The sequence below is a fragment of the Nothobranchius furzeri genome, chromosome 12 (assembly GCF_043380555.1).
Source record: "Nothobranchius furzeri strain GRZ-AD chromosome 12, NfurGRZ-RIMD1, whole genome shotgun sequence".
NCBI classification, from domain to species: domain Eukaryota; kingdom Metazoa; phylum Chordata; class Actinopteri; order Cyprinodontiformes; family Nothobranchiidae; genus Nothobranchius; species Nothobranchius furzeri.
In genome coordinates this window covers 25,226,044-25,253,949 of record NC_091752.1, presented here as the reverse complement: position 1 = coordinate 25,253,949, position 27,906 = coordinate 25,226,044, and the positions used below count along the sequence as shown (strand labels likewise).

General features: G+C 41.2%; 1 protein-coding gene across 1 annotated transcript in view; it reads right to left on the bottom strand.

Annotated features, from left to right (window-relative positions):
• Positions 1-27,906, bottom strand: part of arid5b (AT-rich interaction domain 5B) — a 95,940-nt gene that overhangs the window by 58,977 nt on the left and 9,057 nt on the right. Inside the window, exon 3 of the mRNA XM_070542486.1 lies at positions 25,222-25,456. Within this exon, the coding sequence (XP_070398587.1) occupies positions 25,222-25,456 (235 nt within the window). The remainder of the gene's footprint in view (positions 1-25,221; positions 25,457-27,906) is intronic.

Sequence of the window (27,906 nt, the reverse complement as noted above, 5' to 3'; positions counted from 1 at the left end):
CCCCCGAGATCGGACAGTCCATCCCCAGGCCTCCCAGCTCTGGTTCCTCCTCGGAATGCGCATTGGTGGGATTGAGGAGCTCCTCAAAGTATTCCTTCCACCGTCCGACTATAGCCTCAGTTGACGTCAGCAGCTCCCCATCCCCACTGTAAACAGTGTGAGCGAGTTGCTGCCTTCCTCTCCTGAGGCGCCGGACAGTTTGCCAGAACTTCTTTGGAGCCGATCGATAGTCTTTCTCCATGGCCTCACCAAACTCCTCCCACGCCCGAGATTTTCAATTTTCAATTGCACTCTTTGCTAAATCCTAAATAACTATGATTAACCAAAGTTAACTGTAGGTTCACTGTCGCTAGCCACACCCAGACCTGATTACTGCCAAAAATCATTCAGATACAGTCTGACAACATAAAGTAGGCTTAAATATTTCAAAAAGCAACACATCATGCGCCAAGAACGAAAAATAATAATAATAGCAACAGTTAAATTATGGCAGGTCACACTTGGTTAGGTTTTAGGTCAGAGGTCATGAATCTAAATAAGAAGTCTAAATATCTGCTGACAAAAACAAAGGGGCAAAGACCTGTCTCACATGTTGATAATCCCCAGGATAGTTCAGAATAATGATCTGTGGACTGATGAGACAAAAGTGGAACTTTCTGGAAAGCGTGTGTCCTGTTACATCAGTAGTAAAACTAACTCAAACAGTAAAACACGGTGGTGGTAGCCATTCCTCCCCATCCCCACACATTTTTCTCCTCCTGCTCCCTCACATCATCACACAATCATGCACATAGGACCTTGGGGGTGGACAAGTGAGGGGGTGCGGGTATGGACCCCATTTCTGCATTCCTGTGGCAACCTGCCCCCCAATTTTATCTGCACCTTAAACACTTCCACCAATGACATTCCACACAAACACACACAGGGCCTTGTGAGTGAGCACATTCAACAGCATTTGGCAGGGGGGGGGGGTTTCAGCCTCATCCCAAGTGCCAGTGCCCACTTCCAATTTTAAAATGCACTTAGACACTGAGGGCTGTGGGTGCAAGTGGGGTAGTGTGGTGGCATCAGCTGGCGAAGGCCAGACAATGCCCGCACTGCCCGCTCACCACAGCCATGGAATACACCTCATCAACACGCACTAACACTATGTTGGAGCAGGCGGAGGGAGACTAGGGGTCTTAGCACACCTCTGTTGTCGCTTGGCTTCCCAGGGCTGGAGGCTAGGAGGGGGATCTGGCCATCTGGTTGGGGTCTGGTGTGATGGGTTGCTTTGCTCAGCGTTGGGCGGGGGATCCTGCTCATCAGCACCCCAGCAGAAAGGGTCGAACTCTGGGGACCGGTAATGGTTGTACCCCATGTGCAGCAGTACCAGGACCAGAGTGAATAGGGTGTGTATGGGGAGCATGAGTGGGTGTCCGGCATGCATTTTTGTAAGTCTTTGGTTGTATGTGCATGTGTGAGCATGAGGGAGGGAGTGTGTGACTGTGTCTGTGTATGACTGTATATGTCAGGTGAGGCCTTTGACTCCTCCCTTCTCCTGGGACTTCTTTTGCTGCTATACATCTTCGTCTCAACCCCCCCTGCCACACTTGGTGTGGAGTGTGGTGCCTTGGTCTGCCTGAGTGTTCGTGGCTCTCGGGTCAGGGGGTTTAAGATTTTTGGCGTCTGCCTGATCAATCCCGGTGGCTGCCTGGTGGGATCTGGGTCCCCGGGCTCTGCTGGGTCCCCGGCGGGGGTGGTCGCCCCTGGGTCCCGGGTTGCTGGTTCCTGGGCTCGGCCGGCTGGGGGGTGGGAGGCTGCGGGCAGGCCTGACTGATAACTCCTGGGACTCTGCCGGCTGCTGTTCGTGGCCCCCCGAGGCAATCCTCTGCGCCTCTCGAGGGGGGCAGGGGCTTTTCTGGTCGTGGTCTTCTTGGGTCCCTGCGCTCTGGGGCAGCTCCTGGATCTTTGGGACTTGGAGCTCCCTCCATCTCCTACGCATCTTTGGGGGGCAGATCTGTGGCCCCTCACACTCTCTACTGGACGCTCCTATAGAGAAACCTAACATATACAAGCGCGTGTACGCACACATGTACTTACATGGTGCTCTCATATGTATGGACTTCTGCACGTTCAACACATGTCTTAAGGCTGTGGTTGGCACAAAATGCACTGTAATTTATTATCGTGTGATTGTTCAGTTAAACAATGTTGATTTTATATCTCTTCATCAAGTTGACGCAGTGATAGCTTGCTCCTGTTGTATAGTTGTGTGTCCCTTTTCTGCAGGTCTAGAAGCAGACTCTTGTTCATCATTGATTGTTTATTTCCATGGAACCCCCCCAACCTTTTGTCTCTTCCTTTCTCTTTCACCTGCCTCCGTGTCGGGTCGACATTACAAAGCATTCAAAAAACAAAGTTTTATGTATCAGGCATGACATTAAAAGCAGATGCTTTGATGCTCCACCTGAGAGTAAATCTGTGAGGCTTGTTACCAGCATTCAGACATTAATTCTGTTTCCTTCACAGCCAGACAGGACACGGGGGGAAAATAAATAAATGAAAAAAAAAAGTCGTAAAACTAACTCAAACAGTAAAACACTTTGGTTGTAGTGTGATGGTCTGGGGTTGTATCAGGACTAGTTCCTGTAATGGATGGAACCCAATTCTGCTCTCTATCAGAACATCAGGAAGCAGAACGTCTGACGTTTAGCTGTAAACAGGCCATTCTCCTCATAAACCCTTTTCCCTTTAAGAAATGAAATCATCATTTTAAAACCGTTTGTTTTTAATTGAGGTTGTTGTGTTATATCGCCATTTTGTTTTTGCTGATCTGCAACATTTAAGTGATTGTTTCACAGCACTGTATAAGTGGCTATTACATTCACATGCCTAATTATTCCAAGAGTTGCATTCCCACTAAAGGAACACCCAGAGGAAACACTGCATTGAAACAGTAAAAAAAAAAAAAAAAACAGAGTAGGAGAGTGATAGTGAGAAACAGCCCTCCATGCATGCTGGCTCCTGTTCTTAATTATAGTAAAGCACAAAAATGTCTCATTCATTTTGGTGTGGTGGGGCGGCGGCCTGCGAAATAATGGAGGAGAGAGAAAAAAAGAGAGAAACGTTTATATGATTTTCACCTCAATTAATTCAGGCGTGAGGGATTAAGGAGTTGATCGCAGAAAAACAAGCAGCAGAGAAAATCTAACTCCCCTCGTCTTAATTTCAGCACAGATGTTTTTAATGTTGATCGGGCCAGCCGCATTTTGAAAAACACACCCCTGTAATAAATGTTAGATGGAGAGGAGAGGAGAGGAGAGGAGGAGAGGAGAGGAGAGGAGAGGGGAGGGGAAGGGAGGGGAGGGGAGGGGAGGGGAGGAGAGGAGAGGAGAGGAGAGGAGAGGAGAGGAGAGGAGAGGAGAGAAGAGAAGAGAAGAGAAGAGAAGAGAAGAGAAGAGAAGAGAAGAGAAGAGAAGAGAAGAGAAGAGAAAAGAGAAGAGAAGAGAAGAGACAAAACAACACAAGCACTTTCCTCTAGTTGATTTATGTGATTCTATTACATTAAACATTCTTTCCCCTGAGCAGGCTCAGCTCCCTAGCAACCATTGCTTGCAGCCTTAATGTGTCTGGCATGTTTCCAGGAAAAACTGCCTGCCTTATTGATTGCCAGATTGAAAAGTTTGCATTTAAGAGGTTCTGTGTTACATGAAGGAATTATTCAGAGCGTTTCCTTGTCAAAAATCCAGAACGGTTCTTTTGTGGATGAAAGGAAAATATCCAACAGGAGCTGGATGATCTTTCAGAAAATCACTTTTTTGTCCATGAGACTAAATTATTTGTGCCGCTGTCGTCAAGAAGTCAACTCAAAGCCGTAATTACGAGGACGTTCGAGGAGGACACGTTTGTGCCGTGTCCATCTCCTTTTGTGCGTTGACGGATTGGCCCTAAACATTGCCTGTCTGGTCCCAGGCTACATCCTGGCTAATGAAAGACTGCTGCTGGGTTTTGGGGGTCAATCCACTTATAGTGCAGTCAATTCTGTGAGTAAGAAGAAAAAATAAATAAATAAACAAAACTAGCTGCTGTGCAAGAATCTGGAATTTGCAAATACCACAGGGAGCAAATTTAATCAACTATCTTTGGATGCGGAAGTACAGCTGCTTTAGACTAAACTAACACATAAAATCTCTCTGTGCTGCTTTGCCTCTTGACAAGCCAGCCCAAAAAGCAGCAACACCAGGTGATGATACTCCACCACCACCACTCCCATTTGTCACATCGCACCGTCCAGCACGAGCTCCGCGGAGCAGCTGTGATCAGGAATCTCAGATGCCTTCAGTGACAGAGAAAGAGAGGAACGCGTCAGGAGTTTCTTAGGCTCAGGCAACGTTTTCCACCTCGCACACCCTCTCCTCCTGCAGAGTGAAATGGATGACATGTTTGACTTTAAATGTATCTTTAATGGGACAAGTTCCCATTTGAGTGAGTTCTGCAGAAATGAGGAGGAGGGAGGGGGTGAAAAGAAAAAAAAACATCTTATCAGGAGATTGGGAATTGGGTCAGGCAAGGAATTACGTGCCATTTTAGATCAAAGTTGCTGCGTGTATTTCCTCAAAGAAGAGTCCCTCATTATCAACTCAGACTTATTTCTCAGGGCGTATAATGTGTAATAAAAACATGATTTAATATGTTTTAGTGGAGGAATGAAAGAAGGGGGGTTCTGGAGGCTATTTGGGACGGGCATGTTTCCCAACGGTAAAACAGTAATGAGAAAGAGGAAAGAAGGCGTGGGCAGTTATTTTTGAAGATATTTTTGTTGGTGGGGGTGTGTGTGTTGTTATTTGGCAGGCCTCCTTTGTGAATTCTTTTCATTATTTAAAAATCTTCTCTTTCTCCATCTATCGCTCCATCTCTTTATTATCTGATCTGTATGGAGGAGGAAGACTGAATAAACACGCTGCACGGTTAAGCCAACTGGAACCCGTTTCATTAATTACACCCAGCACAATACTTCATTTACATTGCATTCATTTAGCTGGAAGACTCGACAATGTGGCAAAGAAAAGAGTGACATTAGCAGCGGATGATAACAACTAGAATGATGCGCCCCCCCAGGGGGAGACATTTTAGTCTGAGGCTTAGAGGGAGACTTTACAGATAGCAATATGTCATTAAAAACCAGCGCCATCTGCTCTGATTTCATGTTTATGTGCTGAGGACACAAAAGAGAGCCCCAGAAATGCAATTCGTAGAATTTTCTCTTGCACACACTGCAGTGCAATTAGTCGTGATTACTCATCCTAACAGCACACACGCACTCGCACACACACACACACACACACACATGCACACACATAAATAAAGCAAAAAAAATGCCTGCACCATCAGTAACCACCTCTTTGTTTGAAGTTTTTTAGCTTGATCCCGACACTTTTCACAACATCCCTTTTTTAAGGCACGCATTAAACAAACAGGTAATGTCTGATAAACTGCAGGCTGCTCAGCTTTAGACACATTCGATTCTGATTACAGAATATAACCTCTGATGTGGCAAACCTCCCCGCTTTGCTTTGCAAACAGACCCATAATTATTGTAATGGAGCACACACACACGTACACACACACACGTACACACTCACACACACACACACACACACACACACACACACACACACACACACACACACACACACACACACACACACACACACACTAGGTGTAGCTTGTCTAGCTTTGCATGGAAAAGATAAGAACATCAGTGGAGAATATCTCTCAGCAACTGCGATAGGTTTATACAGGTGCTGGCCAGTAAATTAGAATATCATCAAAAGGTTGAAAATATTTCAGTAATTCCATTCATAACGTGAAACTTGTACATTATATTCATGCAATGCACACAGACCAATGTATTTCCGATGTTTATTACGTTTAATTTTGATATTTATAGGTGACAACCAATGAAAACATCAAATCTGGTATCTCAGAAAATTAGAATATTCTAAAGGCCAATGAAAAAATGTTTGTTTCTCTAATGTTGGCCAACTGAAAAGAATGAACATGAAAAGAATGTGCATGTATAGCACTCAATACTTAGTCGGGGCTCCTTTTGCCTCAATAACTGCAGTAATGCGGCGTGGCATGGACTCGATCAGTCTGTGGCACTGCTCAGGTGTTATGAGAGCCCAGGTTGCTCTGATAGTCGTCTTCAGCTCCTCTGCATTGTTGGGTCTAGCGTATTGCATCCTCCGCTTCACAATACCCCATAGATTTTCTATGGGGTTAAGGTCAGGCGAGTTTGCTGGCCAATCAAGGACAGGGATACCATGGTCCTTGAACCAGGTGCTGGTGGTTTTGGCACTGTGTGCAGGTGCCAAGTCCTGTTGAAAGGTGAAGTCTGCATCCCCATAAAGTTGGTCAGCAGCAGGAAGCATGAAGTGCTCTAAAACTTCCTGGTAGACGGCTGCATTGACCCTGGACCTCAGGAAACAGAGTGGGCCAACACCGGCAGATGACATGGCACCCCACACCATCACTGACGGTGGAAACTTTACACTGGACCTCATGCAACGTGGATTCTGTGCTTCTCCGCTCTTCCTCCAGACTCTGGGTCCTTGCTTTCCAAAGGAAATGCAGAACTTGCTTTCATCAGAAAACATAACTTTGGACCACTCAGCATCAGTCCAGTCCTTTTTGTCCTTGGCCCAGGCGAGACGCTTCTTGCGCTGTTTCTTGTTCAAGAGTGGCTTGACACACGGAATGCGACACCTGAATCCCATGTCTTTCATGAGTCTCCTCGTGGTGGTTCTTGAAGCGCTGACTCCAGCTGCAGTCCACTCTTTGTGGATCTCCCCCACATTTTTGAATGGGTTTGTCGTCACAATTCTCTGCAGGGTGCGGTTATCCCTAGAGCTTGTACACTTTTTTCTACCACATTTTTTCCGTCCCTTCGCCTGTCTGTTAATGTGCTTGGACACAGAGCTCTGCGAACAGCCAGCTTCTTTAGCAATCACCTTTTGTGTCTTGCCCTCCTTGTGCAAGGTGTCAATGATTGTCTTTTGGACAGCTGTTAAGTCAGAAGTCTTCCCCATGATTGTGGTGCCTTCAAAACAAGACTGAGGGACCTTTTAAAGGCCTTTGCAGGTGTTTTGAGTAAATCAGCTGATTAGAGTGGCAGCAGGTGTCTTCTATATTCAGCCTTTTCAGAATATTCTAATTTTTTGAGATACCAAATTTGGAGTTTTCATGAGTTGTCACTTATGAATATCAAATTTAAATGTAATGAACATTGGAAATACATTGGTCTGTGTGCATTGCATGAATATAATGTACAAGTTTCACGTTTTGAATGGAATTACTGAAATATTTTCAACCTTTTGATGATATTCTAATTTACTGGCCAGCACCTGTATGCACTGGCCATTCAAGAGGGAAAATACACATCTTGTTCCTTAGATAATCTCATTAAAAGCAATTATCAGACAAGTTAAAAAGTACATTTTTGTGGGTGAAATTGTTTTTATAGCTCTTTTTGGCTATATTTAATACATATGACCAAAAAAAAAACTGCAATCAAAAGAACTAGACAAAAAGGCCCCTGTATGGATTTTTGCATGTGTTCAGAGGAAAATTTGCCTTTCGAGCTATCTAACGCATCTGCTCTTTCTCTCACTGAATAATTGTCTTCTAAAGATAAATCAAACCAGTGTCAGCCCTGGGCTATAGTTAACTATAAATATTACACTTCACTGAGTTATGACTGATAGAAAAATAAATAAATAAAAGATGTATATGTGTGTGTGTATATATATATATATATATATATATACATATATATATATATATATATATATATATATAGAGAGAGAGAGAGAGAGAGAGAGAGAGAGAGAGCTCCTTGGGCCACAGAGTAACAAGGAAACAAACTGACAGGTTGAGAGAGCGAACAGTGAGCCATCACTGATCTATTGTGTGCAGCGAGGACAAGGTGTCCAACCTCTCTGGCAGTCAATAGATCATAAAAAATAGAAACACATGAAAACATCTGCACTGTGAGAGTTTATAAATACAAATGACGTCATTTGCTTCATAAAAGCATTAATAGCAGTTTTGTTCTCCAGCAAGTGTGTGCGACAGTGCAGCACTGAAACACACACAGTTTCCACTAAAGGTCTGGAATCTATCAAAACCTTCATTGCAATTACCTTTCAATGTGGGAAAAATGCACTATGGCTCCGCACGGTGAAATGAACACTGTTATTCCTACAAGGCTAAAAGAGAACCATTTCTATTGTTAACAGTTGCTCTGCTGATTTACCGATTGTGAACAAAGACGTGGATGTTTGAGTTGATCTTTAATCAAAAAGCTGTTCCTAACTTGGCTCGAGTCAAAATAGAAGTTTGTAATTTACTGAATCTATTTTGTGCTTTTAACAGTGGACATTACAAATAGTTCTGTTTCTAAGTTTCGGTTCTACACCGGATAGAAAAGACAGAACTGGATCATTTTCACATTTACTCTGACTAATACATCGCAAGGTTTAAAACTACACTGATAATCACAAAACTGAAGCAATCACTAAACAACATGTTATTATAATTTTCCAGGATATAACAGAATGATCAAAATCACTTTATTCTTAATTAAAGAACCAAGCACATCACTCCTGTTCTTTAATCTCTTCGCTGGATACCAGTAAACTACAGAATTGATTTCAAAGTGCTTACACTAGTTTATAAACCAATGACATCATGGGACCAAAATACAAGTTGGATCTCGTTGATGTATATACTCCCATCAGAGCTCTGAGATCCTTAGGAAGTAAGTCAGCTGGTAGAACCCCAGATCAGAACCAAACAGGGTGAAGCTGCTTTTAGCTTCTATGCTGCACACAGATGGAATCAGCTTCCTCATGACCTCAAATGTGCCCCAACTCTGCTAACTTTTAAATCAAAATTGAAAACTTTTATGTATTCATCAGCCTTTAATTGGATGTTTCCTTCTGCACCGTAACTGCTCAGTCTTTTTATTTTATTCTTACAATTAATTTTTATTTGTGTATTTAAATTTGATCCATTGCCACATTGATTTTAATGATTTATGTTCTCGCTCCAAGCACATTGAATTGATTCTGTGTATGAAATGTGCTATACAAATACGTAACACTGCTCCTGCTTCATTTCACCAGAAATAACAGAGCCTGCTGAAATTGGTCTTCTTTTGGAATACAATACATGACATGGACCTATAAATAAAGGGAAATTCAGCAAAATTATAAAGAGGTTTGGTAGAAAATATCAATAAAATAAAAGTTAGAGCCTTATTATAACACATTAGTTGAGATCTGATAAATGTCCAGGCATAAAAAGGCTTAAAAGCTCAAACAATAACAATAACCTTAGCAAAAAACAAAAGACATAATAAAAAATCTGCATTAAAACAGTCCTTCAGGCATTTTAGCACAAGCAGCCAGTCACACAGAAACAAATTGTTCCAATTTCTTTAGTTAAATCTAAAAATTACCAAAGAAATCACAGCTGGATGCAGATATGATTATATTTTAGCACCAACTGTGAGCGAAAAACTTGTCATCCAGCACATGATCAACTGAAGGATAATGCATCTCTCAGATCTTGTCAGGAAGGATATGTTCCTGTTTTTTAAAGAACAACCCTGTTCATCTGCTGTAGATTGCTGATTATAATCCTGATAACTGCTGTCCTTCACTTCTCCATAGTCCTGATTTCTCAAGCACATTATGCTAATTTGGTCTTGTACAGAAACTGGACATAAAAATAATTTTGAAAAAGCAGCAAAGGTCCAAACAAACTTTTGAAAATCCTTCTAGAGCCTGGAGAACAGATCAAGAACTATGAGGACACTAGACTGAGACTGTAAGACATGAAGGTACTTTTTCCAATTTCCTGGAGCATGTGATAAACAAATACTTTAAAAAGATGATCAAAGCAAATGCACTCATCTATACAAACTTTGTGGACATTAAAGTCCTCCACCCCTAGAGTTAATTTTAGTTCCCATAGATTATGAAGCATGATCAAAAACATGTAAACAAAAGATATTCTAAAAGAAATGCAGGCAAGTTTAAACAGATCATGACCCCTCAAAGCCATTTTACCTTCATATTATTATTATTATTATTATTATTTCATGTTATACAGTGAATGTTGCTGCACAAAATAAATTTACAAAAGGCAATAATAATAATAATAATAATAATAATAATAATAGTAAATAATAAATAAAATTAAAATCCTTTTCATTTTTCTTGCTGTGGAAGTCAGTGTTGAAATTTGCAGCCAAGCTCATTATCCCTAAAACAGAAGAAACTATTTTCTGAATAATCCTCTTTGTAAACTAAACTAGAGACTTCCTAAAACAAACTTTCAAAAGGACTTAAAAGAATATCCATAAATAAGAACCAAGCTCGTGTTTAATAGCTGGTTAAACGGAACAACATGGGGACAGTTTTAAATGAACTCAATAAGCAGATGGACTGGCAGTCCTATAAAATATGCAGAGTTATTAACTGTACAATCTGTGATGTCTTGAGTGCTTACTGAGCAGGACAGAACAGCTCATATCCATCTGTGAGAAGATCTAATGTGGAGCTGCCATGCAGAAAAAGGAAACATCAAGGGGAGATGCACAAAACACCCTGAACTGAAACATTATGGTTGCTGTGAATGGGAAGGATTTCTGACAAACACCAAAATAGAAATCTTCTACAAAATAAATAAATAAAAACCCTGCTGGTTGGGAGGACTTAAGTATGAGTCAGAGTAACTTGAACAGGCAGGCAATTTGTTTAGGAAAAGAAAACAAATGTTTTTAAAGGGGCCATATCATGGAAAATCCACTTTTTGAAGCATTTTTTTTTCAAGGAATGTTGTTTCCTCAAGAAAAATATCCACAAACATGTTTTTGACTGCATTCATGCATTTTCCTGTTTTAGCTGCACATTTTTTATTTTATTTAGAAATTCCTGAAACAGACTAATGTATAGGAAGCCTAAGTCTCCTCCCTTTCTGGTCGGCTCATGGGTCCCTGCAAGAACGAAAAAATGAATGCAAATCAGCGAGGCTAAAAGAGTTATTTTCTACTCCGCTTTGCCTTACGCCCTGGATCACACATATGTTGTACTGCAATTTAAATATAAACTAAGGCCTAGTCCGCACGTAGCCGGGTTTCTTTAAAAACGAATATCCGCCCCTCCAAAAACTTGCATCCACACCACCTCGTTAAAAAAAAAAAAACTCTGTCCACACGTACCCGGAAAAATACGTTGTTAAGGACATGCCAGACCTGTAGGCGGCAGTACTTCCCCCGTTCTTAACCTCGTCCTTCGTCTGTGGTCTTCCGCAAAGAGCAGTAATTCCGCTTGCAAAAACAAACAAGCAGAAAGCGCTTGGACAATTGATAAAGCGAGCGCAGCTCTGAGGGCATCCATGCTGTCGGCTAGTGTAAACACAGGTCGCACACGTGATGTCAGCATTTTTTTGTCGCGGAAAGTGACGTTGCGGACCTTAAAACTCCGGTTTTGTCTGTTCACACGCAGACACCCAAAACGGAGAAAACGCAGATCTTCACTTTGGCCGTAGTTTTTAAAAAGATCCGTTTTCATGTGAAAAAACTCCGTTTTCGTGTGGATGACAGGCCAAAACGTAGAAAAATATCTACGTTTTGGCAGATCCCCAGCTACGTGTGGACAGGGCCAAAGATGTGTGTTTCAACCACGCCTGTCACGTACTTTTAGAGCTTGTAAAAGTTCGTAATTAACACGACTACATCGGCACATCGCATATATGACATCACCACAGAATCTCCTCTCCTCTAGTGTAGCTGCTACTTACGACATGACCAGATTTATGGTGGTTCTTTCCTCCTGAAAGAAGGCTTTGAAGTTTGCTGAACTTACAACCATTTTCCATCTGTTTGTCTCCGTGTCTGGTTCGATGAAGCGATTTGTAGTCCCTAGACATATTTTCACACAAAACCTGAAATAACGTTTGCCTGTTTAAAAACAAATGCTTTCTTGGAATCAAAATGCGTCTTTAAAATTCACGGACATCATATGTGAAATCCATGGCACATAACAAGCGGAATTAGAAAATAATGTTTTTAGCCTCATTGACTTGCATTCGTTTTTCGTTCTTCTGGGGACTCATGGTCCAGAAGTAGATTGGCATGACTTAAGGTTGGTTTATGCTTGACGCGTCCGCGAGGTCCGCACGGCTCCGCGCGGAAAAGTTGCGCCATTTTAACAACCACGCCCCTCCACCGCGCCTCCGCACGGCCCAAACTTTCCACACCGCGCACCTAGGAAATTTTCTAACCAAGCGGACGGTCAGACGCGTAAAAACATGGCGGACTGGCAAGAACTAGTGTGGCAGAGGTTCGTAAATACAGACATTTGTATGATTCAGCTCTCAAAGATCACCGTGATCAACATGTTGTTAATAATTCTTGGAGAGAAATAGCTCACACTGTCGGAAAAGACGAGGATGCTGTTAAAAATGCTGGAATGCCATGTTGTAAACAATAGTAATTTTTCCTTCTACTATGGTGTAGTGTTGGATGCATGCAGAAGAGCTCCATGCTGCCCTGTTCAGTTTGGGAGAATATTGGCTCACCGCAGAGACAAACCGCATGAACCATAAACGCTGCAAGTTGTGAAGCGTGTTCCAGCCGCGAGCCGCATCACCAAGTGGAAAGTTAATGCGTCAAGCATAAACCAAACTTCAGGCTCCCTACAAATTGTATGTCACTCCATCTTCCTGCTCAGGCCCCGCTCCTCTCCCGGAAGCTAGGAAGTTTCTCAATGCCAAGGAACCTCGCCTTGATGTCTTGGCCCTGCCCCAGTTGCCTAGGAGATATGTCATCGGGAGCAGCAACGATGTGTTCCAGTGTTCATGTTCTACTGAGGTGTGTGTTCTCCGTGTGTTACCCGTTGAGCTAGCTGAGCAAGTATACACGGGAGGTGTGTAGCCTAGCCTTGGTCAAAAATTACCCAAAATACACCACAGTATTTTCAAAAGGATGGCGGATCAGAAGCCGGCAGCTGCTTCGGGGGCAGTTTTCAAGTTTAAAAGTAAGTCAGCTAATTTTAAATGTTTTTTTTTTTTAGATCCAAGAAGTTATCTATGGTTGATTAGTTGCAGCTTCGGTGGCTAGCGGGTTGTAACTCACTTATATTTTTAATTTAATAAACATATACACAATTTAAAAAGTAAAAGCTTGTTATATATTTATATTGAAACTAATACGTATAAAATATTACGTTATCTCCCGTGTCACGTGACGTTACGTGACCGCTGTGGAAGCCGCAGTCACGTGATGCAAGTCTGTTCCATTTAACCGTTTTCTTTGACCAAGGAAGGAAAGTGTCCTTGTAAGAGAGGCGCCTGGCCTTGCAAGGCGATGTCTTGCAAGGCCAGGCGCCTTGACATTGAGAAATACCCCCTAGTCTCTGGTATGAAACTGGTTTCCCCAGGCCAGCTTAGGATATGTTGCATATAGGCAATAAGTTTCATGTCTTGGTAGTCTAGTGGTAAGTGTGCTAGGTTGGCAGACGGTTTTGCAGATTCACATAACAGTCTCAGCAGTAACTTTTTTCTTCTTTTTTAGCTGCACTACTGTAAAATGTTTAAAATATAAGGACTAATATGTTTTTTTTTACTTTATTTAGCCATTGTAAGAACATGTGAGGTGAGCAACTAAAATGCTCCTTGTAAGTGACACAAAATATTTTGCAGAAAATAATCATTAAGACAAAAATACAAAATCTACTTCAGCTGGTTAAGTAAATTACTGCCGACACCACCGGGAGTCGAACCCACGACTGCACATGGCAAAACTGGGATAAAAGACAGGCATCTTCACCACTGGACTACCATCACCAACACAGCAGCCAACTTGCCTAAGATGCTGTAGTAGGCACGTTTCATCAGAGCGAGTATGGGCGGAGTTTCAGTAAAACTAAGTATTTTATTATGAATTCAGGCTGATGAAAATAACTCATATTTAAGATAAATTACATCCCAATAGTGCCAACAGTAATATTTTATCATATACTGTGCCTACCTTTATTCTCAAAGGTTTAAAATAGCATGATATGGAAGATAGAAACAGATTAAATTCTGTTAACAGCTATTTTCACTAAAATAAAAGTAAATGCAATAAAATAATATTATGAGGACATTTGAATGAAAGGAAGACCAACCAGTTCATTATAAAAGCACCTCGCTCTCGGTTTGCCTATTTAAGATACTTGGCTGAGGTCACATCAATAGCATCTCTGTTGCTTCAGACCTGACTAATGGAGAGAAGAGAGACACAACTGTTGTTTCAGCCCTCCCTAATGGAGTGACGGAGCTGCTCATTTCCTCTGAGGCAACTCTTATTGTTTAACCATCCACCAGCCTGCCTCTCCACCCCAACACAACCTAAAACACACATTCTGTGACATTCCCTGCAATAAAATAACAAAAATAATTGATGAATACAGCCATTCTAAAGAGCCAAATTTGATTACAGTGTGCACCATTACAGAACGCGTGTGGTCTCTCTCTCTCTCCTTCTCTCACAGGGCGTCTTTCTCTTTCTTCCATTCAAATTCGAGGCATGCTCAAACATCTAATAGATTTTTTCCACCCCAGCACACAATTTTACTGCTTACAGATTTAGAATTCTCTGGCTTCTGGCCAGGCCACAGTCAGAGGAGAATTAATGATATGAGCGCATCAGTGAGGAAAAACAGCTTGTGATTCGCTTTTCCTACAGGTCTGAGCATAATGAAGATACTGCCATAGACCCCGAAACTCAAAAAAAAGAAAGAAAAAAAAGAAAGCTAGAAAGAAGGGAGGGGTGAGAGAAAGAGAGAGAGATAATCAATACAAACACTCCATTAAATTACTTCAAAGGAGGTTTTAGACAGTTTCTAGAATTTGTTCTGCAGGAAAAAAGCAGAAGGGGAAGCAAATATGTTGGAGGGGCAGAAAGCAAACAAGTGCAAATGATACAATCTGCTACACACTCTGCATGGAGGAGTACAGTGTATCTTACAAAGGCATGGCATTTCTCTCTTTGTCTGAGTCAAGACATACCATCACTCTCGTAACACCGCAGTTCGTTATTGTTTTTCTTTGTATTTAAAAAAAATATTATTTAAGAAAGCACTTCCTCCTCCTAAAAGCTGAAACATTAAACAAGTCTGAGTGCAATAGTGAGTCAAAAGTCCCAAATATTGTTCTGTATTGTCACCAGGACAAATCGAGCATGGGAAGACAGCATCTGTCTGTTTCCTTATCACAACTTTCTACCCACATAAACATTCTGTGACTCTCTGAGCACGAGCCTCTTAGAAGGGATAAAATCTACCATCCGCATCAAATTGAAACGTTCCGACTGAAATATTGTCAGGATATCAGCGAAGGTTTACGTGCCGAGCCCGGCATACAGATCGGATGTTGCATCAGACGAGAGCACAGCGATTTCATCCCCAACCCCTAAAAAGAAGCTGTAAGGGATCTTGAAATGCAGCCGTGTGCCTCGGCGATCTACTGTGTCCTCAAGCTCCGTCAACAGAATCGACAAAATGAGATCAAATCAAATATGCCCAACAAAAAGTCAGTGTTGATACAAACTCACAATACAAGAAGATGCTAACGAGTGAATTTATTTTATAGCTATGAGGCTAACACACTAGTCAGGATGCCACAAAATGATTTAATAAGCTGGATAGATAGATGTGCTTTACTGATCCCAGACTGGGAAATTGCAGTGTAGCAGCAGCATTACACACATAAGTCCAAGTTCAGGAAATATCTGTTAAATATGGCAGTTTTTTGGGTAATTCAACCCACAATTTCCTGCATAACAACAATAATATACATGCACGCATCTTGGGTTTATATCAGCACACTCACATTTACATTTTTATTGTCATTTGCATAAAGAAAATCTTATTGATTTGGACTTTATATTGATAATAAACATAAGAAAAGTGTAAAATGTTTAACTACTTATATGAATTTATTGATTGAGTGCATTTTTAAGCTTCCTGGAACAAGCCAAAGCACCCAGACTGTTCCTAATGCTTTAAAGAAGCAATAATACTTCACAAAAGCATGAATGCACATAACCAGAAATATATGAATACATAGTAATTAGCCTCCGTCCTTAGAAATGATTGGGAAAATATATAAATTTTGTATTTTTCATGTACTATGAGAGTAAAACTACTAGATGAGCGGGTTTAATTTTAATTCCAATATAAAGAATTTTATTTTTAGAATCTATTAAAATACTGGATGACTCATGGATGACTAGATAGTAAGGTTTTGCTGTTTTATAATTTAATTCACTTCACTCAGACAAGGATTTGGTGAATGTTTTATGCAGTCTGCTTATTTTTTTATTTTGCCCTGCATGGCTCTTCCTCAGAACTCCATGATGCTCAGAGCCCTGAGAGACGAACCAGCTACAAACAGGTGAGGCCAGCAGAAGTCAACACCATCTATGTCTCTGAATGCAGGAGTCAAAAGCTATGACCTTTTATAATCCTTCTAAATCATCTCAGCTCGCTATCGCTTCACTGACCTCCACAAAAAAAAAAACTTGAATTAAAGAAAGAAAAGACAAGAAAAACTTATTGAGCCATTTGTCGAGCACAAGTCATCCTTTGTGGGTTTTCTTTCTTTCTTATTTTCCTTTAAAAAAATATCATTTTCTTGATATAGCTCAGTGTTTCACCCAGCACAAGCCAACAAACTGTATCAGCAGATACGGCTCTCACGCGCTTGGTTTTGTAGTATACGACCAGAAACCAATTTCTGCAGGCAGCAATGAAAGAAAAAAGAAAAAGAAAAAATCAGGCCAGTCCTCTGGGGAGAGAGGTGGGGGGGCAGAATGTAAACTTCCCTGGCAAACCATCCCTGGTGGATTGAGCCGTAAAAAGAAGCTCTAAAGCTCACTACAGAACAAGATAAACTGAGAGGACCGTTTGCATTACCTGATTAAGTGAATTACATTACAGATTACACAAGGAGTGCAAAATACAAAGCATCGTGCTGAATGTGCAAGTGGAATGGAGGTATCTTTTTGTTCTTGGTTTGCATTTTGCTATTCAGTATGAAGTTAGATTCTGTGATTACATATTAAATGTAAAACTGAGGATTATTGAACTAGTTTTCTTGCAAATATGTTAAATTGTACTTTTAGTGATTTTGTGCAGTCAATTTGATTTTAGTTTTAGTCAAAAAAAAAGGTCAGAATTGTTAGTAAGGGGTTGTAAGGAGTTAGCAATCTGTGAAACTAAGATGTGACTGAAGACAAATAAGAGAACTTGGTATTCTGATCAAGACAAAATGGAGATGGTAAATGACCTGTATTTGTATAGAGCCTTCTTAGGGTTCTACAACCCCCCAAGGCGCTTCACAACACATTCACACACATTCACACATGACGATGAGCTACAGCCACAGCTGCCATGGGGCGCACTGACAGGAGCAAGACTGCCAAACACTGCCGTCACTTGTCCCTCCAACCACCATCAGCAGGCAATGTGAGATAAGTGTCTTGCCCAAGAACACAACAGCAGCATTCTCTGGCAAAAGCTGGGATCAAACCTGCAACCTTCCGATTACTGGACAACCTGCTCTACCTCCTGAGCTACTGCAGCATATCAGTAAATCATAATTAAGATGTTTAGTGATTAATCTGGATCAAAAATTATGTGCAAAATTCATGTGAATGTTAGCAAATACTAGTGTTTTTTCACAATTTTGACATAAAAATGTTGTAAGCATCAATTTAGTGCGATTTAAACTAGACTTTCAAACACATTCCTCCAAATGTTACATTTCCAACTGTTTCAAATGAGGAAAATTTAAACAGGGAACAAAAATGTGTCAAAAAGATCTGATTTTGCAAATAAACAACCATTTATCCTTAAATGTTTGGGATTGGCAAAAAGATGATTTAATATCATGACGGGTTGTTGAAAAGGTGCTCCTGAAGATGTTTGGATATTCGTCGTTTTGGTGTCGGGATTCCTGCTGTTTGGCCTGAGCGGTTGCCTGGCATACCGAAAAATTAACGAGCTTTCGAGGAATATTGGCTCAATCCCGGAGCTCAGGGATGGAATGCATCGCGCTGTGAACTCACAAACTCATACAATTGTCGAGATGAGTCATAAGCTTGGAACTTTGGCTGAGATTCAGGCTCTGGCACAGAAGGTGGATTTGATCAAGGAGAGAGTTGACGGGTCAGCACGGATTGGAATAGTTTGATAACGCCATTGTTGGACCTGGAGGGGTTGAAGACCAACAGAACACCAAGGCAGAGAGGAAATTATCTCTGTCTGTCCCTAAAAACTCTTATCTGAATCTGGTGCCCTTGAAGCCTGTGAGGCTGAAGTGAAAACACCCCCCTCAGAAGAAATGTGGAATGCTGCCGTTGCTATGGAAACCCTTTCTCCCTATCCCAGCCTGGGCGGGACTGTGACTGGTGAAGGCCGTGGAACCGCATCTAGGAGTCAATGTGCTCTCTAACCGATTATCTCCCTCCCCTGTCCAAACGGAGGTGATGAGCGCTGCTCTTGCGGCTGCATGCCCTGAAGTGAGGAGAGTCCCAACCCTACCTCCCCACCTAGTGGACACTTATGTTGTGTATCGTCTGAAGTCTGTGTGATTATCTGTCTGAGGTGTTTTTTTGCAAAGCAAAGCTTTCCTCTCTGTCCGGGGTAACTCTGAAGGGTTTTTCCTGCATTTAAATTTGCGTGGCAGCCGCCTCCAGCTAATTTTGTGTCGCCCCAGCCAGTGCAGTGAAAAAAACTGTCTGTGCGTGTCTGTCTATTTTTAAACGTAGCACTGGTGCAACATCTTTGAATTACTATTTTCCACAGAACTTTACTGAACAAAGGTAAGTTACGTGTAAGAAAAATGCTTTTTACTGGCGCACAGTGTGGTCATCTGGATGCAGTGAAGGAAAATAAAGGAACCAACAAAGGTAGAACTGGTCCAAAGTTTGGGTTTCAAAAGTGCAGCTACACGCAGATTGGCTAAAGCTAACGGGTAGCAGTCTCACGATCAAGTGGCGCACAGAAAAATACACGATGATCGTAAAACTAAGAAACACTAAACTCTACAAGCGGATGAAAAGTCCCCACCATCCTGTTTATTCTGCATCCTGCAGCGCTATGGATCAGAACCGCTGCAGATTCGAGTCACTTTACTGCTGGTGCAAGAAGTAAGGCAAGCCGTTGTAGTATATAATTCACAAACGCTCCTATCTTTGAACATAATTTGAACTGGATTATTGCCAACCCGTACAGAATAGACATTCCACCATTACAGGTGCTGGCCAGTAAATTAGAATATCATCAAAAGGTTGAAAATATTTCAGTAATTCCATTCAAAACGTGAAACTTGTACATTATATTCATGCAATGCACACAGACCAATGTATTTCCGATGTTTATTACGTTTAATTTTGATATTTATAGGTGACAACCAATGAAAACATCAAATCTGGTATCTCAGAAAATTAGAATATTCTAAAGGCCAATGAAAAAATGTTTGTTTCTCTAATGTTGGCCAACTGAAAAGAATGAACATGAAAAGAATGTGCATGTATAGCACTCAATACTTAGTCGGGGCTCCTTTTGCCTCAATAACTGCAGTAATGCGGTGTGGCATGGACTCGATCAGTCTGTGGCACTGCTCAGGTGTTATGAGAGCCCAGGTTGCTCTGATAGTCGTCTTCAGCTCCTCTGCATTGTTGGGTCTAGCGTATTGCATCCTCCGCTTCACAATACCCCATAGATTTTCTATGGGGTTAAGGTCAGGCGAGTTTGCTGGCCAATCAAGGACAGGGATACCATGGTCCTTGAACCAGGTGCTGGTGGTTTTGGCACTGTGTGCAGGTGCCAAGTCCTGTTGAAAGGTGAAGTCTGCATCCCCATAAAGTTGGTCAGCAGCAGGAAGCATGAAGTGCTCTAAAACTTCCTGGTAGACGGCTGCATTGACCCTGGACCTCAGGAAACAGAGTGGGCCAACACCGGCAGATGACATGGCACCCCACACCATCACTGACGGTGGAAACTTTACACTGGACCTCATGCAACGTGGATTCTGTGCTTCTCCGCTCTTCCTCCAGACTCTGGGTCCTTGATTTCCAAAGGAAATGCAGAACTTGCTTTCATCAGAAAACATAACTTTGGACCACTCAGCATCAGTCCAGTCCTTTTTGTCCTTGGCCCAGGCGAGACGCTTCTTGCGCTGTTTCATGTTCAAGAGTGGCTTGACACACGGAATGCGACACCTGAATCCCATGTCTTTCATGAGTCTCCTCGTGGTGGTTCTTGAAGCGCTGACTCCAGCTGCAGTCCACTCTTTGTGGATCTCCCCCACATTTTTGAATGGGTTTGTCGTCACAATTCTCTGCAGGGTGCGGTTATCCCTAGAGCTTGTACACTTTTTTCTACCACATTTTTTCCGTCCCTTCGCCTGTCTGTTAATGTGCTTGGACACAGAGCTCTGCGAACAGCCAGCTTCTTTAGCAATCACCTTTTGTGTCTTGCCCTCCTTGTGCAAGGTGTCAATGATTGTCTTTTGGACAGCTGTTAAGTCAGAAGTCTTCCCCATGATTGTGGTGCCTTCAAAACAAGACTGAGGGACCTTTTAAAGGCCTTTGCAGGTGTTTTGAGTAAATCAGCTGATTAGAGTGGCAGCAGGTGTCTTCTATATTCAGCCTTTTCAGAATATTCTAATTTTTTGAGATACCAAATTTGGAGTTTTCATTAGTTGTCACTTATGAATATCAAATTTAAATGTAATGAACATTGGAAATACATTGGTCTGTGTGCATTGCATGAATATAATGTACAAGTTTCACGTTTTGAATGGAATTACTGAAATATTTTCAACCTTTTGATGATATTCTAATTTACTGGCCAGCACCTGTACATTGTTAGGAGCAGAAATGAAATATTACCATTTCCAATACAAATGCATGTTAATGAAATGCATTATGTTTTACTGGATATACCGGTATTTATGTGTCATGTTGACTAAGATGAGTGTTATTAATACAAACCTAAAATGTTACTGAAATGTGGGTCAAATATAAAAAATATTTTAACTATAAATATCAGATGGGAAAAAGGGAACTAAACACCAGTCTAGTGCATATTATTGAGCGTTTTATAATGAGTCTGTTGTTTCAGCCTGACAACTTTGTTGTTTTATTTCATATTTTTTTAGCAGCAAACCAGTTTTGTTTCACTTGAAATGTTGTCAAATGGAATATTCAATTAAACACAAGCTTAGATTAGAACACTTAACAAAAAAATATTTGGCCTTTAAAAAAGTGAGGCAGTTATATGCACAGAGTATGCATGTGCTGGCGCATGGTCAGGATGGTACCACCTTTGCCTCAAGTTGAGCCAGGAAAAACCATGCTTATATATATTAAATGCAAGTGGTGCCAATAGGTTTACTAGCACCTGTTAGCACAGGGTAGCTAATGTTATGTTGGTAAATCTGCTGCTGTTAATTGAACTAACACTGTATAGTTTGCTGTTGATATTAATGCTGCATTATTTATTTGTGCTGCTGCAAAAATGCTCCATTGCAAAACTGGTTTTAAATGATCTGTGTTATTGTTTTAAAGGGACTTTACGGAGTTTTGAATTTTTATGCTCGCGATTGCCCCCTCAGGCCAAAAGCGTAACGGCAGCTTCTATAGTAGGCTCGTGCACGAGGCGCGCATGCTGTACGTGCACACTCCTTAACGAAAATAACTGCTGAGACAGTCCCGTGTGTGTGTGTGTGGCCCAGAGGACAGAGGACAGCAGAACGCGCAGCTAATAAATTAAATAATTTGGTTATGTACCTTTCTCTTCAGCACAGCCGACAAAGGTTTATGATGGGTCAGTCCTCCTGCATGCTCAGATCATTCCCTTCCCTTGCTTGAAAAATTGTTCCAAAATGAAAGTTGAACCCACATCTTTTTTATCTGTGAATTCAATGCCATTCGGCAAGTCTCAAATAAAAATTTGGGCATCTTAATGTAAAAATAATATACCATTAATGTAAAAAAGCATCTCTAAATAAACTATGTTCACATCTGGAATCGAACCCAGGAGTTCTACATGGGAGTCCAATGTCTTACTAGGTGAACTAAAGCGCCAGTGATGTCCTTTGTATCTGTAATGTTTATATCCTTGATGACAGCTGAAACAACGTTCAAAGAACGGCTCGGAGCGAAAATGGCTATTTTGTTGCTAATTTGCAGGAAATATCTAGAAGAAAGTTCTACAGAAAGTAGCTAAGGGTCCTCAGAAATGTAGCTAGCTTTGTCACTAGGCAGCACTGCCTCTCTCTCTGCTGCTAAAGCTATGGATAGCAAACGCTACGAGCTATGCCTGAGCGTGAACGCACATGAAGCAGCCTGCTCGACCCGAGCAGCTCTTTTTCTGTGATTTTACAGAAAAACAGGCAATCACAGTAAAAATGCCAGGGCTCATTCTACAGGACCAGGGCATTGCAGGAGAATGTATGAAGAAGACATTTATTATTTCTATACATGTTTTGGCTGTCGAACTTCCATAATGTGCCTTTAATATTTTAGGGTTGTTTGGCATAGAGAAATTGTGCAGTTAAATTTATCAGCAACGTGCAAGAGACAGTAAAACATAATTGAAAATGAAATGTAAATTATCTTAAAATATTGATTTCACTTAAAAAAAAAAAGCAAAAATTAAATGTTATTTCTGCCAAATCACACCCCCCCCCCCCTCCCCGTAAATAACCCTGTTTTCTCAGGTAGGCCCCTAAACCAGTCACACAAGCAGAGCTGCTGTTTGAATTATGACCATTTCCCTGCTACAAAGGACTTGGGGAGCTGTGAGTGGTGCAGGACTGCAGTGAAAGTCAGTCCAATTAATTATTTTAGGCATCCATGCATTTCTAAAAAGACAAAACACAGTAGCGCTTTTGTTCATTTGCTAAACCATTATCCTTCATGTACTGCACATCAAGAAAGATAAAGTCAGTGTTCTCCCTGAGACACGTTTGGCTTTCGAATTTCACATGTTGCCTGTGAGAGACAAATACATCAGAAGGCATTTCATTCACACTGGCAGCATGCCAGGAAAACTTGGGATACACAGCAGGAAAAAATTGTTTCCCTCCATAACAATGGCACACTTTATTACTCTTTAGCTCACAATGGGGTTTTTGTGCAGATTGTGGTTTTGCTGCAGTATCCTGTTATGAGGAACAATCCAATTCTTACATCAGCCTGAGAATAACAATCAGCCAATGCATCATTCACGCAATAAAGCCACTTCAGGCTAAAATAATTTAAAAATGATGAAATAAATAAATACGCTGATCTATCATGAAATAATCAGTTTAGTGAAGGAGCCGTCGTATTACAAGGAATTAGGCATTCAGCGACAAGATGCTTTAAGGCTACTTTTCTATCTGATCTGCTGCTGCTGCAGTATGAATATTTCATGTCAGCAGTCAGCAGCATTGCAGTGACATATTTCATATTTCTATGCAAAACCTCGTGCACAGTAATGTTCATTTGCCTTGATGAATAAGTGAATAAGTCTCTACACCCTCCTTGTGTTGTCAGACTGTCAACAACTGACACACACCAAAGGCACGGCGAACAAACAGACATATGAATATGCACACCAGTGATTGTGTGTGTGTGCATCTGTGTGTGTGTGTGTCTGCGTGCATGCATGCTTGTGTGTGTGTGTGTGTGTCTCTAGTGCCCTGCCAGAATCTAAGCCCGTTCTGCTGAGTGGGCAGATTCTCTGGCGGAGTGTCCCATCGGAGTGACAAGTGCATTTAGAAACAGCCTGATGGAGTCATTAGCGGCCGCGCTGCTCATTAGCAACACAGACACACACTACAACATTCACACTCACTCACGCACACACATACACACACACACAAAGCCCCTCAGTAACAATAGCATCATACTCACGTTATTGCACCGACAATGGTGAAATCCATAAAACCTAGGCGACGATGCACATTTATAGAAAGCCAAGATATGGAACACAATACCTCTCAAAAAGCAGCCTGACAAATCTATTTATGCAAGCAAGCGATCATACACACACACACACACACATTCATGCAGTATTGATCACTGGAATAACAACAAAGCATTCACTATTGATCTTCATGTCCTTTTTGCGTATGAGATCTGTGCAACGTTGAGTAATCAAGGGCATCACAGAGAAACACACAGCTGCTTCTCTTTGCTTAGCTGAAAATGCTCCACGACTCATCAATAAATCAAGGCTTTCTACAGAATAACTCGAATTTTGTTTTTAAAGCCTGTAGCAGATTTGCTTCCGCGTAGGCTTCAGCAACAAGACTGTCATTAAAAATTAATTTTTAGAAGATCATGAAGCTAAAGCTCCGAATCTCCAGGGTACACGCTTTTACCAACAAGAGCTGGTATAATTATGGAGGTATTTTTAGCCCATTTGATAAGCTATATTACACCATCTCAATGAATGTAAGGCACTAACATCACAGCCATGCGAAAGAGAGGCAAACAGCTTCAAAGAGAACATAATGTTCTGTCTGATTATTAGTCCTAAATGCCAGAGTTTCCTATTTGCATTGGATGAGTCATCCGCAGAGACATTTGGCTTTATGCTGAGACTGATTCATGGGTGAAGCTGTAGTGAGCACCCGAGAGCCCGCTTCAAGAATGAAGCATTCAGTGGCACTTAATGGCACAGAGTGCATGATGAATACGCCAGACAACCATTCAAACGCAAATAGCGATGATCCTAAAAGCTGCTGAGCTGCACAGGCGATTATGACCTGAACTGATGGATAAGACGGCATCAGAGGTGCTTTAAACTGTACTCTGATGTGACTTGATTATTTTCCAGACGTTCCAAGCTGAATTATGTGATTTTTGCAGAGGCTTCTTTGTTGTTGCGTTCAGAACAGAAAAACAGAGCTGTGCTGCTATTCTGTGTTGGCAAACAGAGAGCCATTACCTCAAACCTGCCTATTTATAGTTACAGCAGGAGCCAAAGCTACTAACTGATGAATTACGCAAGAAAACACTTGTTAAACCAAACAAAGAGCAATACACTGAGTGATTTAGAGTGAGAACAGAATATAAATACAGAAACAAGAGGGAGAAGAAGGAAATAAAGCAGGAAAACTCACCAAGTTTGGCCCGCTCCCTCTGGACATCCTTGAAGTTGAGACCACTGGTCAGGTTGCTCTCCCTGTAGCGATGGAGGGCCTCGCGCCTCCCGTTGGTCCCCAACTCCCGCAGCACAGCAGGCTTGAGAGGCTCGACCTTCATGCCGTTGGTCCATCCTGAGAGGTCTGGGACCGTCCACTTCATCAGGTCCTCTAGCCGCACGATCACCTTCTCAGACAAGGCAATTACCTCGTGCTGAAAAGTCGCAGAGAAGAATCAGAACATGAATTTTTATGAATAAACTCGTTCTGTTGCTCATAAGTTATTTAAACTGACCCATTTTTTGTTTTTAACTAGTTTGTTGTGTTTTCTGACAACACATCTCCAGTTCTTATGACAAATGTGGTCCAAACATAGTAACCAAATTAGCTATAGGGAGTAAAAAAAAGTGCAAACAAACAACTAAAATGTTAATAAACAACAGAAACAGTAAGGAGGTTTTTGTCAATGCAAAGCGTTACGGTAAACAGCAAAACTTGCTGCATTTTTTTTTCTAATAAAACGCTTTTGTTGTTTTCATATTATGCCGAACCCTTATTAAAATTTAAATACACAATTAGAACACGCTTCCATACAAATAAACGGTCCTGGTTTTTAAATATTCATAAAATAAATGTATAAAAACTTATTTCATCCTTACACCAGCTGGTAAACTATTACAAGAAAATGGATATAATTGTGTATTTTACTATTAAATAGGGCATATAAGAAGATTTCTATTAAAACTTAATGCCTGGGCAATTTTAAACACTAGATTATTAGAAAAGCTGTGCAACACATTATAACTACATTCAGTTACGGTCCGTCCCTGTGATTAGGAAGTGGAAAATTGGGGTCAAAAGTTGAGTAAAAACGGGTTTAAAATCAGGACATCATCAGTAAATGAAACACGACATACAGGCGGCCATTTTTTTATATTTTATTTTATCAAACATAATCAGTATGTGCATCAAGTAGCACCACTGCTGGCTGTGGATGCACACTAATGTAAGTAAATTACGGCGCCATGAATATGGATGATTGGGATGATTGCCGAATTGAATTTATGTCAGGAGTTAAATCAATGTCAACGAGGACGTCGGTGTTTTAGGCCTTTTGATTAGCATTTAGGAAGTCGGAGCTCTCCAAATTCACCGTGAAGGTTGAGATTTTATGCTTTTCAAGTCACACTTAGCCACTTTGATTGCACCTTCAAAGTGTGAAGGAATGGATGAAAAGAGAATCTGTTGCAGTGAGGGTTTAACGAATAAACAGCTAAAAAATAAATCAAAAGTCAGAGCAAAAACTCTTCGATGCACATAAACTGTAAATCTAAATCTATGGCTGACACTTTATATTCAGCACTTCAATCTGTTTGCTTGGGTACAAGATTATCGCTGTGGTTTACTTTGTTTTTTTTAGAAGGTTGAATCAGCTTCTTTTAATAGCTCCAAGAACTTCCAAGACCAGTGGAGTGGGAAGGAAGCAGGTACGCTTAAATGTGTTTCCATTTGAAGGGCTAATAATGGCTGAAGTGCTTGTTACCAACAGAATGGAGCGGCTTGCTGTAAGACGGCTATTACACAAACAGAGAAATCTGGAGGACAGATGTCTACCCCGAAATGCACCAAGCAGGTTTCTGATGTTTACCTTAGTTATCTCCAATTTAACAGGCATCACTCTGGCTGAACGTTTTCCCCCTCAAAGAGCTCGCTGACATTAAAATAACACTCATTAAGTTATATTTATGTGAGTAAGTAGAGGGTGTGCACAATAAAGCTGCAATTAAACAGTCTTATATAATCCACAAGAACTCTCCTTTTTTTAATCTTAAAGCTATTCTTTTTTCCCCAGCATCTTGTTTTGTTTGGTTGGATTACTTCACCATGTTTCTGCTATTTTGAAACCACATGCAAACATCTGACTTCTATGGGTTTCATTTTCTGTCCATACAATTACTCATATTCAGTTCTAACATCATCTGCAACTACAGGCATATCAAATCCCAACCAGTTGGAGACAGCATTTCCTTATAAAGCAAAAGCCTGCGAGGGATAGCTTGATATAGCCGTGCCTCCCTCACTAAGTAAAAACATCAAACACAGGTTTTTGGTCGTCTTATAATGAGCTGTCTTCAGCTGTCAAGTGGTGGCGGGTGGTTGTAACCAGCTTGCCGTGCAATGAAAAACTGACTGCTGTTTCTGCCTTCAGAAAAGCAGGCCATTTGAATAATGCAGAACAACAGTAAATAGCATTCAGCCTGCAGCCAGAAGCTCCACACTGCTCCGTTTCTCTGCAGAATTATCCACTGTACTTTGATGCAATCTGTTTGCAACACAAAGAAATTCAAAAACTTCTAGAAGAGTTCATTTAAAGGAGGACTAGTGGACTGATTGATTGTTGTGATGATGCGAACAGCAAAATCAAGCATAAAAACAGTTGCAGCCTTTATATTAACCCGGTGAAAGACGCGGCTATTTGTGAGTGTCAACAAATCCTGTTTGGGGGCTTTTAAAACACAACAGGTGACACTAATTCAGCAGCTGTCAACACAATCCAGAAATTAAATCAAGTCAATGCTATGAGCGTCAACTTTAAAGACTAGCTGCAATAACATTACCACGTAACTATATGCTTCATGTTTTTTTATTCTGTTTTTACTTTAC